General features: G+C 41.7%; 1 protein-coding gene across 3 annotated transcripts in view; it reads right to left on the bottom strand.

The window, feature by feature from the left end:
- Positions 1-19,238, bottom strand: part of tp73 (tumor protein p73) — a 46,521-nt gene that overhangs the window by 18,824 nt on the left and 8,459 nt on the right. Inside the window, exons 1-4 of one of the 3 annotated variants that reach the window (XM_031794069.1) lie at positions 18,067-18,255; positions 12,842-12,937; positions 9,497-9,638; positions 3,274-3,525 (exon numbers count right to left, since the gene is read on the bottom strand). In XM_031794069.1, the coding sequence (XP_031649929.1) occupies positions 3,274-3,525; positions 9,497-9,638; positions 12,842-12,900 (453 nt within the window). In that variant the 5' untranslated portion in view covers positions 12,901-12,937; positions 18,067-18,255. Of the gene's footprint in view, positions 1-3,273; positions 3,526-4,427; positions 4,865-9,496; positions 9,639-12,841; positions 12,938-18,066; positions 18,256-19,238 lie in introns of those variants that run through there. The other 2 variants (XM_020506182.2, XM_020506183.2) reach the window with 2 other exon arrangements.

Raw genomic sequence — 19,238 nt, forward strand, 5'->3', positions numbered from 1 at the left:
TTCCTCTCCGGCAACTGAGTTGGGAAGGACCTCTGTATCTTTGTAGTGACTGGGTGTATTGATACACCATCCAAAGTGTAATTAATAACTTCACCATGCTCAAAGGGATATTCAATGTCTGCTGTTTTACCCGTCCACCAATAGGAGCCCTTCTTTGCGAGGCATTGGAAAGCCTCCCTGGTCTTTGTGGTTGAATCTGTGTTTAAATGTACTGCTCGACTGAGGGAACTTACAGATAATTGTATGTGGGGTACAGAGATGAGTTAGTCATTCAAAAATAATGTTAAACACTATTATTGCAGACGGTCGAGACAACCTATTATGTGATTTGTTAAGCACATTTTTACTCCTGAACGTATTGAGGCTTGCCATAACAAAGGAGTTACTTATTGACTTGAGACATTTCAGATTTTCGCTTTTTATTAATTTAGAACATTTTAGAAAAATATTATTCCACTTTGACATTATGGGGTATGTGTGTAAGCCAGTGACAAAAACATCGAAATGTTTTATTAATTTAAAATTCAGGATGTAACAAATAGAAATGTGGAAAAGTTCAAGGGCTGTGACTGGTTTTTTGAAGGCACTGTATATTTACGTGAATCCAAACATCTATTCTTCATTTGTCTGTCTAGAACAAATTGAGAACAACTTTTTTGTAACATTCATATTTCAGTTGGATACCATTCATATTCTAATTCCATATTTTATAATAGGGGACCAATTATAACAATCATCCCAGACTTTTACAAATCCACTTTTTCTGCGAGGTCATCTTCTTTCCCCTAAGCATTTGCTATACAAAATGATGAATTAATGTGATAACAGGGTATATTTTCACACCGAGATACTTAACATTGTTCTCCCACTCTGTCTAACTACTGCGTTCAGGTAACAATACTGCTTTAATTGTTCCGTCAGGCAGACATGCAAGGCAAGGCAGTTTAGTGCAGGGTGTAAGGACTCTCCCTGTGCTGCCTTAAAGGCCCACTCTGTGATATTTACGGTCATTTTTTTTTTGTATGTATATCAAAGGGACAATCTGTGATTTGTAAATCAATTTTTGTACTTTGAAATAATGAAATGTATACCCATTGATTCTTGAAGAATATAACTTACCAATGCGTCACGAACTTACTTCAACTGTCAGAACCCCAAATATAAGCTTGTTTTACTCCATTGTTTGTAGACAATATAATTGTGAACAAACACTGTATAGCCTCAAAACATGGTTAGAACTATAATTTTGATATCACGGATGGTCAGTCCTTGCATCCATAGATCTGTCTATGAATTTGAGAATGGTTACACAGCAGTCCTTCAGCTGTACCAAAACAGTGGTGGGTAAACTATTTGTTATTGTTTGAACTGCAGATTGCCCCTTTAATTATATAAACGCATTGATTCTTGAAGAATAGGAGTTTGAGAGTAGTTGGTTTACATTTCTCCAGCCCCATCGCTCAGCTTAATAGCAAATCAAGTGGAGGGGCAACCATTTTGTGATTTTTCAAATAAAGCAGTGGGCCTGTAAGTAGTGTTTTACTCAGTGTGTATCACCCTGTGTGTGTGCTGCTCAGTCAAGTCGTTTTCTGTCTCTACTTGAATATCGCCCGACCTCAAGTCCTCAGGTAGAAGTGTTTCGGATTTGTAACAACAGTTCATCCGTTCTCATTCAACATAAGGTGATGGATTCCAACTATCAATCATACAAACTATAGAATATAAGAAACCAAACACTAACATCAATTCTGCAATCACAGTAGGCTCCTCTCCTAAAATCTGTCAAAGGAAGGGCCCATAGATTATCCTGATGTAAAAAAAAAAACGTTGGCCCCTGTAAATTGTCTAGTTACAACAACGGAGCTGGTGTTTTCCGAGTGTGTCCTCAGTCGCCATGAGACAGGTAAGGGGAAAAGCTTGTGTCAAAGAACAGTTGACAGACACATTGGAGAGGAAGCCTATGTGTGGGGACAGAGTGGAGCCCCGGAGCGACGCGGGTGACAGCCAAGAGAAGGGCTGAAGAAAGACGTAACATGGTGGTGGGTCAGAAGGCAGCGCCTCAGTGGCCGGGGGATCCTTTTACAGATCCTTACTGCCATCGAGCCCTGAATAAAGTCCCCCACGCTTGAGTACGCTTGACAGACACAGCCAAAAAGCCCCCACAGGCAAGGAAACACAGGTTCACGTTTCAAACAGAGGTCAACTCTGTAACAATCCGGGGCGACACCTTTCGGGAGGCAACTCTTTTTCAGCTCAGACAAATCACATCGCAGCAGCTCCCGTTTCAAGTGTCTTTAGATACATTCCTAGACTGTCGATTTAGTTTGGATTGGGTGTATGCCAAATGCATAAATGTCATTATAATTCTTCAGGTGAAACAAATGTGAATATTGATATGTTCCCAGGATTCCCAGGTATTCCATTAATATTAATGGAGAAAGTGACTTTCTTTAACGGGAATCCTATCTTGCAACAGATAGCACAAAAGAGGTAAAAACAAACAAACCAGGATTGACTTTTAAACTAAAGAGACGAACTAACATTCTTAATCAGTTACTACAGTATATTGAAAATCATTAAACATGTACAACCATTCATTGTTGGTCAGAGCTGTATTTGTCAGGCGCTACAAAGTAATTGTCCCCCCCTACAACAATCTCTTCCCCTCTGCACGCCCACTTTGTTTGACACGTGTTGCATGCACCTAAATGGAAGCCTTTTGGATTGAGTCGTATGTAATGAACCTTTTAGTCATGCTTGTGGTATGGTATCAATAACAGATCAGTTCTGGGATGAAGAAAGTAACAACAGAACTAACTCAATCACTTGAAAAACAGATCATTGTCTTATACTGATACTAGAATAGTTTGGTCAGTGTCTATTCTTTGTCAAACACACAGATTCCCGCAACTCAGTCTTCTGTCACAGTGGTTGCAGTCAATAGACATAAATATATCCTCGGTTGCAGCCAACAACCCATCTCATCAAGAGAACTTCACTGATCTAATGCAGTAATGTCAGTCCGTTCTCAGGGAAAGTAGCACCGTAGCCAGCACCTTTTAGTTTGTGACTTTTACATGACCTTTTTAGTCTAGGAAAGACCGAGACACCGAAACAGACAATAAAATGAAAAACTAGGGAGAGCAGAATAAAGAGAGAGAAAGAGACAGTCAGACAGAGATAAAACAACCCCTCGCCATCCCATTAGCTTGTAACGTTTGCGTGTGCATGTATGTCTGCCGTGTGTGTACGTCGACATGATCTGAAACTCACCGTCCAGGTGGCGGACTTGGCAGTACTGGACTGCTGGAAGGTGACCTCGAAGCAGTGGGGTCCAGGGTAGTCTGTGTTTGACGGGATAGCTGGCGCCGGCGACAGGCCGTCAAATGTGCTGTTGGGCTGCGAGTAGGGGGACGGCGTCGGCACTGCAGACGTGTTCTCCCCCGAGCTGTAGGGGCTGGTGGACGCCGCTCGCTGGCTCCCCAGGTTCGCCTCCATGCTGCTGCTCAACAGGTTGTACTGGGACTGCACAGAGGGAAGGAGGGAGGGAGGGAAAGGAGGAGGGAGGGAGGAGGAAATTGTTAAGGAAAAGGTAAGGCCCAACCTGGAGAGACATACAGGGATTTTTGGGCTCATCGGGGAGGTTCAGGTTACAACACTCAAAGGAAGGGTTTTTGGAGGGGTAGGGAGGGATAGGAATTGTTGAGGTGTGTGTAAAACAAGGAAAATTCAAACAAGTGGGGACCTTTCGCCAGTCCCCACAAGGAAAAAGGCTATTTTAGGCTTAGGGGTTAGGTACAGGGTTAGAAGTTAGAGAAATAGGATTTTGAATTGGAATTTTTTGTTTGGTCCCCACAAGGATAGTAAAACAAACGTGTGTGTGTGTAGACCCCCACCCTGTATCCCCCCCGGGGGGGCTGGGTGAGGTTGTAAAACATCAATGTAATCTGTGATCTGCCTAATTGCCTGCCAGTGCCATCTCCATGGGGAAATGTGTAACTCTGTGGTGAGAAACTTCAGATCAGGAGCCAAACTACCTGCACATGGAGGGAAAAGCTTGAAGAAAACAATCTTCTAATACTCAATTTACAGACAACCTCAAAATCATCAATAATCAGAGAGGGAAAGCCTCTGGCCATAATAAAGTCTATACAAAGTCACCAACTCGTGCAGTAACTACTGTACTTGATTGAAGATTAGCACACGACTGATAATTATCAGTCATCAATATAAGCAATATCATTTTGCAATGGAGTGTGGAATACTGTGGAGAAATACATCAAAAATAAAAAAACATCTTTCCCCACCTGATCTCCCTTCACGACCCCTGGACAATCAAAACACTACTACTGCAATGAACTGGGCAAAACACAGGTATACAAGACAAGGTTGAACACACAGACAAAAAATCAAACACCAAGAGTTACCTTCTTCTTCACGTAGTACATCCTTCCAACCGGCTGTATTCACTTTCACAACACAAACTCCTAAGTCAGAAGTTTCAGAGCAAAATTAAGCAAGAAGAAAAAGGAAGCATAGCCTGTAGGATCGGTAGAGGGGTGTGCATCGATGGACACAACTCTCTCCCAAACACAGCAGCACCCCTTCTCAAAGACCCTTTAATGGCAAAGGTTAGAAAAAAAAACCACTGACAGAAAGAACGACAGGGGATGAACTGAGAGAGAGGGAAAGAAAGAGGGAGAGAGACCCAAAAAAATTGCGCCAGTGTTCTAATTACAGCATGCCTGGACTCAGACGACAACATCAGCGCAAGTATGCACACGCTGGAGAATGCATAGTGAAGACCCGCACAGTTAGGATAAACATAGTCTGTCTGACATTTGTCCCAGAGAGAAAGAGAGACAGAGGGGAATGAGGAAAACACTAAAAAAGTATAGGAGTCGGGCTCAAAGGTCACAGGAGGGGAGATAGTGGTGCGCCCATATAAGGACAGTGCATAGGATTGTCTGTGGGGCAGGCGGCCCATGTCATATCAATACTGAGGTGAATTCACACATTTTGACTGGGGTTTGTTGTTGTCAAGCAGCGGGTTGTGGTTCCCTAAGTGTTTAAAACAATGATGACTCATCGAAAGTCATTTTGATTCCCCCCGTACAGGAAAAACCAAACAGTAGGCCTATTTCTAGCCAGAACCTAGGCGTTCACCACTGGATCATGACCCATGCACCATTTGAGGAACTTACACCAGACACTACACTCTCAGAAAACAAGGGTTCCAATAGGGTTCTTCGGCTGTCTCCATAGGAGAACCCTTTTTGGTTTCAGGTAGAACCCTTTTGGGTTCCGTCTGTGGAAAGGGTTCTACATGGAACCCAAAGGGATGAACTAACATTATTAATCAGGAACCATTTTTTTTTATTTTCCTTTGGGGACAGCCGAAGAACCCTTTTAGGTTATAGAGAGCCCTTTTTCCCCCCTAAGAGTGTACCTGACATGCAACTATAAAGACCCATTCCTGATTAAACCAGGCTTGGGCTGGATGTATAGTTCAAGGCTTGCTCTGAACATTGGTAAAAGCCAGTGGTTTCCTATAACAGCCTGTATGAATGAATGCCTATAAATGCATTCATAATTTGTAGTACACAAAGACGGTTCATAGAAAGTGTTCTTAATATTTGTTTTACTGTTAATACTATGCAACATGTATCTATTTGAGAGACCTTGGTTCGTAAAGGGAGTTTCCACTATAGTGAGACAAGTGCAGCTGTTATTGTCATCTCTAGAAAACATTTTAGACAAGTTCATCTGAGGAACATACTGTAGTCACAGAGGTAACCACACATACACAAACACACACACACACACACACACACACACACACACACACACACACACACACACACACACACACACACACACACACACACACACACACACACACACACACACACACACACACACACACACACAGGTGTGCTATGTCATAATGTCTCAGCTTGATCTATAACAAGTTGAAACAGAGCAAAAGCCGCCAGTGTGTGTGTGTGTGTGTGTGTGTGTGTGTGTGTGTGTGTGTGTGTGTGTTTAGAATAGTGCACTCCCTATGACCTACTGTTTGCATCCTGAACTAATCACAGCATCTAAAAACGTTCCATCTATCTTCTTATCAATTTACTGCGTTGAAATAACACACGGGGTACACACTGGTTAAATCAACGTTGTTTTCAAGTCATTTCAATTAAATTACAATGAACCAATGTGGAATAGACATTGAATTGACACGTCGCCCAGTGAGAAGACACAATACAAATACAATAAACATCCCTACCAATCAGGATGCAATGAAAAATGCATTTCATGGCATCATGCATTTTGTTGCATGTCTGGACTAAGCAGAATATTTGGGAGGAGTAGATTAGCGCCTGGTAACTGCTACATCACCAATTTGGTCTAAACTCTGATCATGAAGTCATGAATGTCTGCCCCCTATTGGGAGGAAATGGGAAGTGGCAGTAAAGAGGATAAGGTTAAGATTTGGGGAAGGTAAGCTGATCCAAGATCTGCACCTAAGGGTGATTTAACCCCAGCGCCAGTAAAGAGTGTTTGTTATACTGGGGTAGTTAGGAGTTTCCCCTAACCGCTGGTCCAGGAACAGCGTTTTTCTTTGACCATCCTAATGATTATGTTTATGATTTCTTACTCATTAATTCATTCTCTGTTCGTGAAAAAAAGTTGCAAAATTCAACTTCTTACATCCGATGTGAGATTTTTTGTTGTTGTTGTGAATTTAACTAGGCAAGTCAGTTAAAAATGAATTATTATTTACAATGACAGCTTACTCCGGCCAAACCCAGATGACGCTGGGACAATTGTGCGCTGCCCTATGGGATGCCCAATCATGATGCAGCCTGGATTCAATCCAGGTACTGCAGTGACACCTCTTGTACTGAGATGAAGTGTCTTAGACCACTGTGCCACTCGGGATTCATGGAATTCACACAACAAATAATTGTGTGCATTGAAATATTTATCTTCAAAACTGTTATTGTGAACGCCTGTGACAACCAGTCCCATGATATCAGAACTGGAATGGTGACTATAATTCTTTATAGCAAACTCTATATCCCCCATCTACCCAATAAAGCCAAAAGAGTGTACCAATGTCAATACAGTTGAGAAACATACCAACAATATGGATGGACTCCAGTCAGTAAGTAAGCATTTCACGGTAAGGTGTTGTATTCAGCGCACGTGACAAATAAAATTTGATTGGATTTGAAGTATAGTTAAATCCATGAGATACATCTTTTGTAATATTACAGTAAAATGACACTAGTCATCTATCATGTTAGTTACTCTGTGATAAATCTTAAATAGTATTTACACAAAAAGCAAAAGAACAGGAGGTATCCGACCTATCATTGACCCCCTTACATCTTCATCCGCCTACCCTACTTGAATAACCAGTCAACACAAATTATGGTTCTGAGTAACCGTACTACAGAACAATACTGTGACTGATTCCCAAATAAAACCAATGACACAATCCAACCAAAATTAAGTTATCCTCGCTAAAACAGATATATACTGCATAATAGCAGAAATAAAAGTCACAGACACCTTACCGTGGTGTAGTGCTGCCCGGGGTCACTAACATACAACATTTTAGATGTCCTGTAGAGAGCGGAGGGCGGTCGTAAGGAGAATGGCGCTCCCCTGACCGGGTGGTCATAGATGGAACTGGGAGAAGGGGAGCGGTAAGGTCAGGTGTGATCAGGTGCGGTCACTGCTATGAACCACACTAGTCATCTTTCAGATCCACAGGGCAGGTGAACCGCTCACTAGAACCCGGGTTGGATCGTGATGGAGGAACGACGTATGACGGTTCATTCGCTTCTTTTGACCTGCCTCTGCTGCTGGTCTTGTCTCGGCCCTCTCAACTAGTTCTGCATCTAACAACAAATGTAAGGACCTCCCATTTTTTTTCCTCTCATGACTATTCATTAACTAGCAAGGCAAGTCCAGGCTTGCCCAGTGACATATTGGATCAGTCCAATATTGTACATCAGAAGGCTTGTTTGTAATTGAATGACTTGTCCTCTTCTCATAGATTTTGGTCGTGTGAGCATTGTTTGATGGTGTTCAGGTAAAACAACACACTCTCTAGTCCATTAGTGCCTTCCTCATAAAGCACTGACAAGGTATCTGTTTGCCAAACACATTGAAAAATAATTGAAGTCGTCTGTTTACAATAGAGAGCTGTGTCTAAATGTTTAGAAAATAATGTTATGGCAGTTTCTAGACTGTTGCAGCTGTTTTATACACACACACACACACACGCTACAGATGGCTGAGCAGAAGTTTGTGTGTGTGTGGGGCTTGGCTTGCTGCTCTCTAATTAAGGTGTTAACCTCCCCCTAATCCCAGACCACTCACCACAGAGTACTGAGGGAGGGAAAGGGCTCCGGAGGAGAGGGAAATGAGGAGGGAATCTCTACTTCAATGGAGGGAAAACCACGCCCCACCAATACAGGAACAACCCTGACCTGATACCGGCTAGTCTGTTATTGTCCACGCATGTCACACCGCCACAAAGTCAACGTGAAAAGAAAAGCATTAATCCATTCTAAAATACTAGTCCAGTATATCAACTGAGTGGACATGCATTTTTATTTTCTTATTTAACTAGGCAAGTCAGTTAAGAACAAATTCTTATTTTCAATGATGGCCAAGGAACAGTGGGTTAACTGCCTTGTTCAGGGGTAGAACGACAGATTTTTACCTCGTCAGCTCGGGGATACGATCTTGCAACCTTTCGGTTACTGGTTCAATGCTCTAGCTACTAGATTAAGTGTACATGACATAGACTAACCAGGTGAATCCAGGTGAAAGCTATGATATTGATGTCACTTGTTAAATTCAATCAGTGTAGATGAAGGGGAGGAGACTGGTTTAAAGAAGGATTTTTAAGCCTTGAGATGATTGAGATATTGATTATGTGTGCCATTCAGAGGGTTAATGGGCAAGACAAAAGATTGAAGTGCCTGAACGGGGTATGGTAGTAGGTACCAGGCGCACTGGTTGTGTCAAGAACTGCAACGCCGCTGGGTTTTTCATGCTCAACGGTTTCCTGTGTGTATTAAGGACAGTCCACCACCCAATGGACATCCAGCCAACTTGACACAACTGTGTGAAGCGTTGGAGTCAACATGGGCCAGCATCCCTGTGGAACACTTTCGACACCTTGTAGAGTCCATGTCCCGACCAATTGAGGCTGTTCTGAGGGGAAAAGGGGGTGCAACTCAATATCAAGGTGTTCCTAATGTTTAGTACACTCAGTGTATGGTGGTAATTTCACTCGTCTGTATTTTAACGTATTTCTTATTGTGAGGACTAAATCTTATCATAACTCAAACTTCCTCAATTCTCATGATTTTACGCACATTTTTGAAAGTTAGGACTCAGCCCTTAGTGTGTTGTTAAATGAATTAAATTGTGAATTAAATTGCAGTTGAACTAGACTTTCTCTTCCTACCATGACGTTGTCGTTCATGTCCCTCATGTGGTAGATGTCCATGCAGACCTCTGTAGCGTTACTGGGGGTGCTGGTGGAGGGAGCCTGCCTCTCCCCAGAGTGACCCCCGTGGGGGAGCTCAAAGTAGGTGGTGTCCGGTTCTCTGGGGGGGTCAACAGAGACACAGTCTGATCAAACACTTCTCACTCAGATCCAATGACAAGGATCCATCATCACTCACATATGAACAAACTGACCAAAATCAAAGAAAGAGAATGGCCCCAATTGAATCCCTTGTGGGCAGAGTATGCGTGTTAACCAAGAGAATCTGTCAAGGCTGTAATCGAATGGCTGAGATAACTAGCAGCAGCAGTTCCTGTGTTTGTTTTCATCATTGATTATTTGGACGAATCAGGATTGGGCGAAGGCGGTGCTTTAAATCTTTGAGTGGGGATTTTTAAAATGTATTTTATTTGACCTTTATTTAACTAGGCAAGTCAGTTAAGAACAAATTCTTATTTACAATGATGGCCTAGGAACAGTGGGTTAACTGCCTGTTCAGGGGCAGAACGACAGATTTGTACCTTGTCAGCTCGGGGGTTTGAACTTGCAACCTTCCGGTTACTAGTCCAACGCTCTAACCACTAGGCTACCCTGCCGCCTGTGTGCGCAGTAGTTAATTAGCTGAAGGGGGGGGGGCATTGTCTGAAAGTTTATTTTTGTGACTTCCTCTCTGGCACAACCCGAACTCTCAACTGTTAACACATTTGGACCCAGAAGCAGAGCTGGCAGAAAACTTGTGGCGACACAGCATTAGCCTCCGGTACTGTTCAATCTGGTGTGACGCCGCCAAGCAGCAGCACCGACCACCTGCATTTTTTTCAGGTTCCAGTTCAGCAATTACCTGCTCTGTCGCAGTCTACCATTGAAAACCATTGAATACTACACGCAGCAAAGTTGTGCTATTTGTATTTGAGCAATATGATTGGCCATTCATTCAAGCACTACTACGCTCCCGCGAATCACATTTCGAGCAGTACAGAAGATGATAGCTACCTTCACACAGCACACGCAAGCTGTCCTGAGCAAAAAGAAGCATCCATCATCTACTCGCTGAGCTTGTTTATTATATGAAAGTGATTTACAAAAGTAAACCCTCAATAGTAAGCACACTAGTAATATGCTGGCTACTGTTGATAGTCTGATAAAAGAAAACTATAAAAAATACCCTTTAGCATGTGTCTTGGCTAGCCTACCGTAGCCAGGTCCTATCTTAAAAGGGCAGCATCTTATTTTGCGATGTAAAAAATGATATTCTAAATTGAATGCAATTACTACAATGCAATTGTAAAGAATAGAGTAATGACTTACATTGTTAAATTATACTAACCTCTAAATGTCTAAGCCATTGTTATTTTTTTACTAAGCTAACAAATGGACTTGTTTTAAGATGGTCATAATAGGATAATTTACCTATTTGATATTTAATTTTAGGAACCCTTTAGTTATCAAAAAAAATGTAACAAATGATTTAATAAAGTATTGAATTTGGTCTTCACTGCTATGGCCCATAGAAACGCATTGAATATAACATTCATAAATGGCAAAAAAAACTGTAAAAAAATAAATCATAAGGAATAAGGTTTAGAAGTGTCTGTCCTACTGTATGTCTAGGAGATTTTGGGGCATAAAACTACCTCCATACTTCCATTAATTTGTATGGGTTACCTTCAGACGAGTCCCGTGAGCAAAACAGAATGCCATCGTGTTCGTGAGAGTCTCCCGTTTCCACAGAGGGGTCATATTAGTTTGTAGCCCAAACGGTTCAGATGCTACAGACAGAAGTTTCCACATCAGCGTTATAGACTTCAGACAAGTCCTTTGGGGCTTAAGAGGGACGTAGAGCAAAACGGAAAACACCATCTTGTCCATGAAAGTATTGTCTTTCCATAGAGCGGTCATTATTAGTTTCTAGGCCAAACCTTTCAGACACCACAGATATTTTTTTTATTTTTTGGGGTGGGGGGGGATTTTACCTCCTTTTCTCCCCAATTTTGTGGTATCCAATTGTTAGTACCTACTATCTTGTCTCATCGCTACAACTCCCATACGGGCTCAGGAGAGACGAAGGTCGAAAGCCATGCGTCCCCCGAAACACAACCCAACCAAGCCTCATTGCTTCTTAACACAGCACGCATCCAACCCGGAAGCCAGCTGCACCAATGTGTCGGAAACACCTCGCACCTGGCGACCTGGTTAGCATGCACTGCGCCCGGCCCGCCGCAGGAGTCGCTAGTGCGCGATGAGACAAGGATATCCCTACCGGCCAAGCCCTCCCTAACCCGGACGACGCTAGGCCAATTGTGCGTCGCCCCATGGACCTCCCGGTCGCGGCCGGCTGCGACAGAGCCTGGGCGCTAACCCAGAGTCTCTGGTGGCACAGCTAGCACTGCCCTAGACCACTGCGCCACCCGGGAGGCCCCACCACAGATATTTCTGTGAGAAACATAGGTGGATGCGGTGTATTGAGACACAGCCCATGCAAAAAAACATATCTCTAGAGCTTAAATTGACGGATTCTGATGGGGATTTTTTTTATTATGTTCCTTAGATTGTCTTCGTGTCAATAGACTCTTAAGGATTTACAGCTTTTTAATACATATCATAATAACCAAATATAGTCTATTCATAAATATGCAAAAAATGTGTAAGCGAACAATACAATTTTATTTGAATTAATTTGATTTTAATAGCTGCATATAGAGAGAAAGCATGCAAACCTACAGTATAGGCCCTGCATGACCCCAATGCATTTAAAAACTACTCACTGTCCGGGCCATTTAAAATTCTGTTCTGTCATAGACTACGAATAGGACCCAGAGTTTTACATGACCAGGTCATGGGATCAGGAAAAACTCCAGGCCCCAGAAAAGACACCTACGAATTTTGCCACACCACTTTTGAAGCTGTGGTGCCACCTCTGCCCAGAAGTAAATAAGAAAGCTGACCATATTTCATCGAGTTTACTTCTGGGTAACAGCGATTGCCCCAATTCAATGAATTGCTAATAAGGAAGAAATAGGGCACATTCTGAATGTTTATGACCCTCTCTTTTGGCACACATTAGCTGTGGAATAAAATAGCCAACTCAAACACTTATTTCACAACTCAATTACATTTTTATTAAATGAGCTGAAACACTGCACCAAAAAGTGAAAAAAAAACCTAGTCGGAATAGATAATGCAATGACTTACTTATTACATTTTAAACGTAATTTTATCAAGAGAGAAAAGGGAAATTGTCTGGTCCGTTCATGGCTTTACGGTGTGTGTGTGTGTGTGTTGTGTGTGTGTGTGTACACTTACAAGGTGTTCCACAGGTGCTCGAAGGTGCTCCCCTCGTCAGCAGCAGTGGGCTGGGACATTTTGGCAGGAGGGTAATCCACCGAAGGGCAGATCACTCTGTAGGGGTCAAAGGTCAACTAGAGTTACCGCTGGAGTATCAGGGATATACAGAGGCATGAACTGTCTCTGACACAAAACCCATCAGACTGTTAAACAGCCACCACTAACATTGAGTGGCTGCTGCCAACACACTGACTCAACTCCAGCCACTTTAATAGTGAAAATTGATGGGAAAAAAATATATCACTAGCCACTTTAAACAATGCTACTTAATATGTTTACATACCCTACATTACTCATCTCATATGTATATGTATATACTGTACTCTATATCATCTACTGCATCTTTATGTAATACATGTATCACTAGCCACTTTAAACTATGCCACTTTGTTTACATACCCTACATTACTCATATCATATGCATATACTGTACTCTATACCATCTACTCAATCTTGCCTATTACCATCACTAATTCATATAGCTTTATGTACATATTCTTTATCCATTTACACTTGTGTGTATAAGGTATTAATTTTGGAATTGTTAGGTTAGATTACTTGTTGGTTATTACTGCAATGTCGGAACTAGAAGCACAAGCATTTCGCTACACTCGCATTAACATATGCTAACCATGTGTATGTGACAAATAAATTTGATTTGATTTAGGTAACATTTAGACTAAAGTAAAGGGTCTATAAGTAGTTAAATATTCCGATATTAACAGTGAAGGGTAGGCTAGGTAAAGAAAAAAGGTTGGGAACCACTGGTCGAGCTAAATCATTCCTGTTCACATACGTGAACATATAGATAACTCACACAAAACCACCACAACTGACTAACCAGGTGGCAATAGGCACTATATGTTTGCCTTTTTTCATATCAAACAAACATTACAACTACATCCTTGAAAGGAGAAGGAAAGGAGAAAGGAAAAACAGATGTGTTGCCAGGGGAAGTGATTCACTCAGGGTAATTTTATCGATGGCCGATAGAGAGTGTAATCACCGAATGGCCTGAGTGTGTTGATGATGTGCAGGGAGTGTGAGTGCGACACACACAAGTGCACACGCACACACACACAGACACACACCCCTGTCTCTTGGTGCTGCTGTTTCCAGGTGTGATCACACCGGGTATGGGCCCAGTAGACTGGCACAGGGGTGTCGGGGGCTCGACATGCCTGGGCCTGCCCGCTCCTCATCGTCTCACCCCAAGAGAGGACCGTGTGCCACGTGGCATCGCACGCAACTTCCTCCTTCCCCTTCCCACTCTAAAGGATGAGGGCCCCACCCCTCTCCCCCATAGGAGGAACTACCAATCAAGTTTAAATATTGAGCTCTGTGGGCTTCGGAGCTGCAATAATGAATCTGTATAGGCCTAAGTAGTGGATATCGATGCATGTATGACTGAAACACGTATGACTTGCATATGACAGATGGCTTGGATCAGAATCTTTGTTTGCTCTGCTGCTAACTGCACTTTGATATAAACAGACCATATTGACACTGACCTCTGATACACTACATGACCAAAAGTATGTCTCATTCCATAATCATGGGCATTAATATGGAGTTGGTCCCCCCTTTGCTGCTATAACAGCCTTCACTCTTCTTGGAAGGCTTTCCACTAGATGTTGGAACATTGCTGCGGGGAATTTCTTTCATTTAGCCACAATTGCATTAGTGAGGTTGGGCACTGATGTTGGGCGATTAGGCCTGGCTCGCAGTTGGCGTTCCAATTCATCCCAAAGGTTTTCAATGGGGTAGAGGTCAGGGCTCTGTGCAAGCCAGTCAAGTTCTTCCACACTGATCTTGACAAACCACAAAAAGCACATGGACCTCGCTTCGTGTACGGGGGCATTGTCATGCTGAAACAGCGAAGGGTCTTCCTCAAGCTGTTGCCACAAAGTTGGACGCACAGAATCGTCTATAATGTAATTGTATGCTGTAGCGTTAAGATTTCCCTTCACTGGAACTAAGGGGCCTAGGCCGAAATATGAGAAAAAGCCCCAGACCATTATTCCTCTTCCACCAAACTTTACAGTTGGCACTATGCATTTTGGCAGGTAGCATTCTCCTGGCATCCGCCAAACGCAGATTCGTCCGAACGCGTTTCCCCTGCTCCAGAGTCCAATGGCTGTGAGCTTGACACCGCTCCAGCAGACGCCTGGCATTGACCATGGTGATCTTAGGCTTGTGTGCGGCTGCTCGGCCATGGAAACCTATTTCATGAAGCTCCCGACGAAACAGTTATTGTGCTGACGTTGCTTCCAGAGGCAGTTTGGAACTAGGTAGCAAATGTTGCAACCGAGGACAGATGATTTTTACACGCTATGCGCTCAAGCGATCCCATTCTGTGAGCTTGTGTGACCTACCACTTTGCGGTTGAGCCGTTGTTGCTCCTATACGTTTCCACTTCACAATAACAGCACTTACAGTTGACCGGGGTAGCCCTAGCAAGGCAGACTTTTGACAAACTGACTTGTTAGAAAGGTGGCATCCTATGACGGTGCCACGTTGAAAGTCACTAAGCTCTTCAGTTAGGCCAATCGACTGCCAATATTTGTCTATGGAGATTACATGGCTGTGTGCTCGATTTTATACACCTATTAGCAACACGTGAGGCTGAAATAGCCGAATCCACTCATTTGAAGCGGTGTCCAAGTACTTCTTGTATATATAGTGTAGGTGTTTCATAGATCAAGTAATCAAAGCCTATACAATGCAATGGACAACAAAACAAACCAAAAGTGACCTTGGGTATGCTAATGATAAAATAATCCAGACAAAGCCATGATTTAGTAAACAATAACAACAAACACTTCAAATAAGCACTGATCAAATCAGCATATTGACAAAATAATTATGTCAAAAGCATGGTGTAAAAGCTACATCATGTCCTGTTATATCCTCTTACATAATTCTGTACATTCATGTGCAGACTTTATCGCCTGTCCCTGTAGGATAATGAAGAACCCTAAAAGAACCAGTTGGTGAAGCTCCTATGGGACAGCCATTTATGAACCCATTTTTCCAAGAGTCTATTACAAATGAGAGGCTACAATAGGCCATTATATATTATTCAATTGAGAATATATTTTTCCAAAACTGGAATATAACTGGAATATAATTTCCATTCCTCAAAACAGCCTCCACAAAATTATTGAAACACACAGCACGAGAAAAGTGTAAAATCATGTCCTAATTGATGCGAAAGTGTTGCTAAAATTACCGCAAAATTCTCCTAAAACAGGATTTCTGAGTTTTCGATAGTCTCCAACACAACTCATTATTGAACACGTAGTCCCTTCCATTCGGCCGCTATAAAGCTTACTATATTTACTAATGCGCACAACGAGGCGTCATATCTCCTTAGCAACATTGTAAGAGCTAGAAAAAAAACTGTGGCAAAGGTTCGTGGGTTTAGGGGTTGAGCTGTGCGCACGAATGTGGAAAAGTTTAACCCCTGTTAGAATCAAGTTTATTGATGCGCGTCGATAATAATGCATGTGCAGAGCAATTAGGCTAATATAGCAATTAATAGCCATGCGAAAAAAGCACGTTTGGGCATGCATAAAAATGGAATTTGTGCATAATAGGCTTGCCGTGATGACACAGACACTAAAAGGTGAAAATTATCTGCTGTAATGTCAACAGTCATGCGTAATCACTAAACAAACAAACACGCACACACACACGCCCGAGCGCGCTGACAGACAGACAGACAGACAAACAGACGCGCGCGCGCAGGTAGGCTATGGACAGATGAATTTCCATGTTGAAGCTGGGAACTTATTTTGAAGCAGCTGCTTGTTGGTTAAATTAGGTTCCCGCTATTCCCGTGGTAGCTGCCGCCTTGAGAACTGTGCAGAACTGCACTTGGGGTAATTGAGGAATGGCAGGGGATTTAGCATGAAGAAATAGATTTCCATCAGGACATGGTGGAGGCAACACACATTTCACTTACACAGAAAGGTCCATGCAGCTATACCAATTTTGGAATAGAATTGAAATGCGATGAAAGCATATGTGATTATAATTTAACTGTTTTTATTTTTTTATGAATAGGTTATTATTTCAAAGATATTAAAGATGAGTGGATAAGTGATCCTTAGTAAGAGGCAGTGTAGGGCCTTTGCCTTTATGTGAAATTAAAATGGCATATCATATTAAATAAAAACTCTTCCATATTCCAATAAATATCCTGAATGCATTGCAATAAGGGCAACAAGCAACTAAATAAAATAGGCCTATCGAAATGCACATTGATGCGTGGGATATGCTGATTTAAATTCACCTGTTCCACGCCCAAGTTGGTAACACTATGCAGCACCCATGACAACGACTAGATAGATACACAATACAAGCCATTCCTCCTGGGTAAATCGCCCTCCAGCAAACTAGGCTAATACCAGTGTTGTGGGAGAAAACTCTTAACGCCATTTGTCTAACCCTTATTTACACAAATACAAATTAGGTTGACTAACGAGCTTTTATAATCTGTGAAAAGTAACTGAATCTACGATGATCGTGTATTTCAATTTAACGGGAGTAGATTTAAACAGCCTGGCAGAAAACAAAATGATACGTTTTCATTTATCATTTTATTATTACTAGTCTATTATTGTTGTTATTATAGAAATACCATAATAATGATAATATATTTTCATAACTTCTTTTTCCAGGTTTCGTCATCAATAACACAATAAAACTTTCTGAATTTGAGTCTTTATTTTCTTATCAGACTTATCAACATCTAGCTGTTGTGTAGCCTACTCTGAACACTGTACAATATTTTGAATGCATTGCTTTTTTTATTGACAAGGAGGGTTCACAGAAAAACGATAGGTTATGTTTGAGTTTTGTTTCTGCAAGTTTGTATTATTGGTGTTTATACAACACCACTTGACTTGTAAGTCAATTTACCCTTATATATCACAATAATTGACATTAGTTTACGTTTCTGTTCAATATAATATTTTGGAGACGCCAATTTCCCAAATCTTCTTCTGAATACTTGCTTTACAGATCTATAATTATGTAGTAACGCTCAAAGTATTATTTTGATATGGATAAATAATTGTAAGCTATAGGCTAATGCCCTTTGTTTAAGACTTGCTATGTGACTGCTTCCCATAACATAATTAGGCCTATGTGCAAACTGCAAAGACAAGAACACTTACCAAACAAAATGAGCTTGGTCCAGTTTGACTACGTCCAAAAATAATGTGGTAGTGATAAACAGCGTATTATCCTTTTTATAACATGTCTCATATCTGTAACATTCGTCAAAAATCAAGCCATCGATTAAAAAGCACACATTATCGAGTATTTTTTTCTCCTTCCAGAAATGGCTGACCACTCACGACGAAGAAAATCATTAGATGATAAAGCGAGGAAACTTTAAGTGTCATGAGCTTCCTCCGCGAGGTTGTGTTATTGAGATTTAGAGTTGGGTGGGATTCGGGTGACAGGAGGAGGTGTTAGCCGCGGTTTGGGCGCACACGAGCGGGAAACATTTTCCTAACTCACTAGGGGGCACATGGAGGCAAATGCTAGATTAATCATTGGGAAAATAGTTCTAACAATAAAGCTTTGAAACAAAAATACGTTGTCTTATACTTGTGCGTAGCCTGTCTGAAGCCTAGATAGTTTAAAACTTCTGCAACGCAATTATTCTATGGGGCACTATTAGTACTACACTTTTTTTTAATTTTTTTATTTAACCAGGCAAGTCAGTTAATAACAAATTCTTATTTATAATGACGGCCTAACCCGGACGACGCTGGGCCAATTGTACACGGCCCTATGGGACTTCCAATCACGGCCGGATGTGATGCAGCCTGGATTCGAACCAGGTACTGCAGTGACCACTGCTCCACTCGGGAGCCCAAATACCCTCAAAATTATTCGGCATACCGGAGATCACTGTCACATTCCAATTTGTTATATATATATACCGGGCCATAACCTGAGCTGCAGTGCACCGGGCTAATAGAACTCCCTAATTGTTATAATGTGAAATATGGTTTCTTGGAGACGCCAATTCCACAAATCTAATTCTGAATATTTGCTTTACAGACCTATAACCATATTTCACATTATAATAATGAGGGAGTTCTATTAACCTGAGCTGCAGTGCACCGGGCTATGGCGCATGACGTGAACAGGCAAAACGTGGAAAGCTTTATTTGTGACCCATGTACAAATTAGAATTGTGCAATAGCAGAGCATAAGGCAGTTGCCACATCAATGTTACACTGAATTAATTAGTTAAGTTATAGTTATTAAATGTTATATTCCAATTTAATTGAATGATATTGGTTATATTCCATTCCAATATTATATTCCAATT

This window comes from Oncorhynchus kisutch, linkage group LG17 (assembly GCF_002021735.2).
Source record: "Oncorhynchus kisutch isolate 150728-3 linkage group LG17, Okis_V2, whole genome shotgun sequence".
In the NCBI taxonomy this organism is placed as follows: Eukaryota; Metazoa; Chordata; class Actinopteri; order Salmoniformes; family Salmonidae; genus Oncorhynchus; species Oncorhynchus kisutch.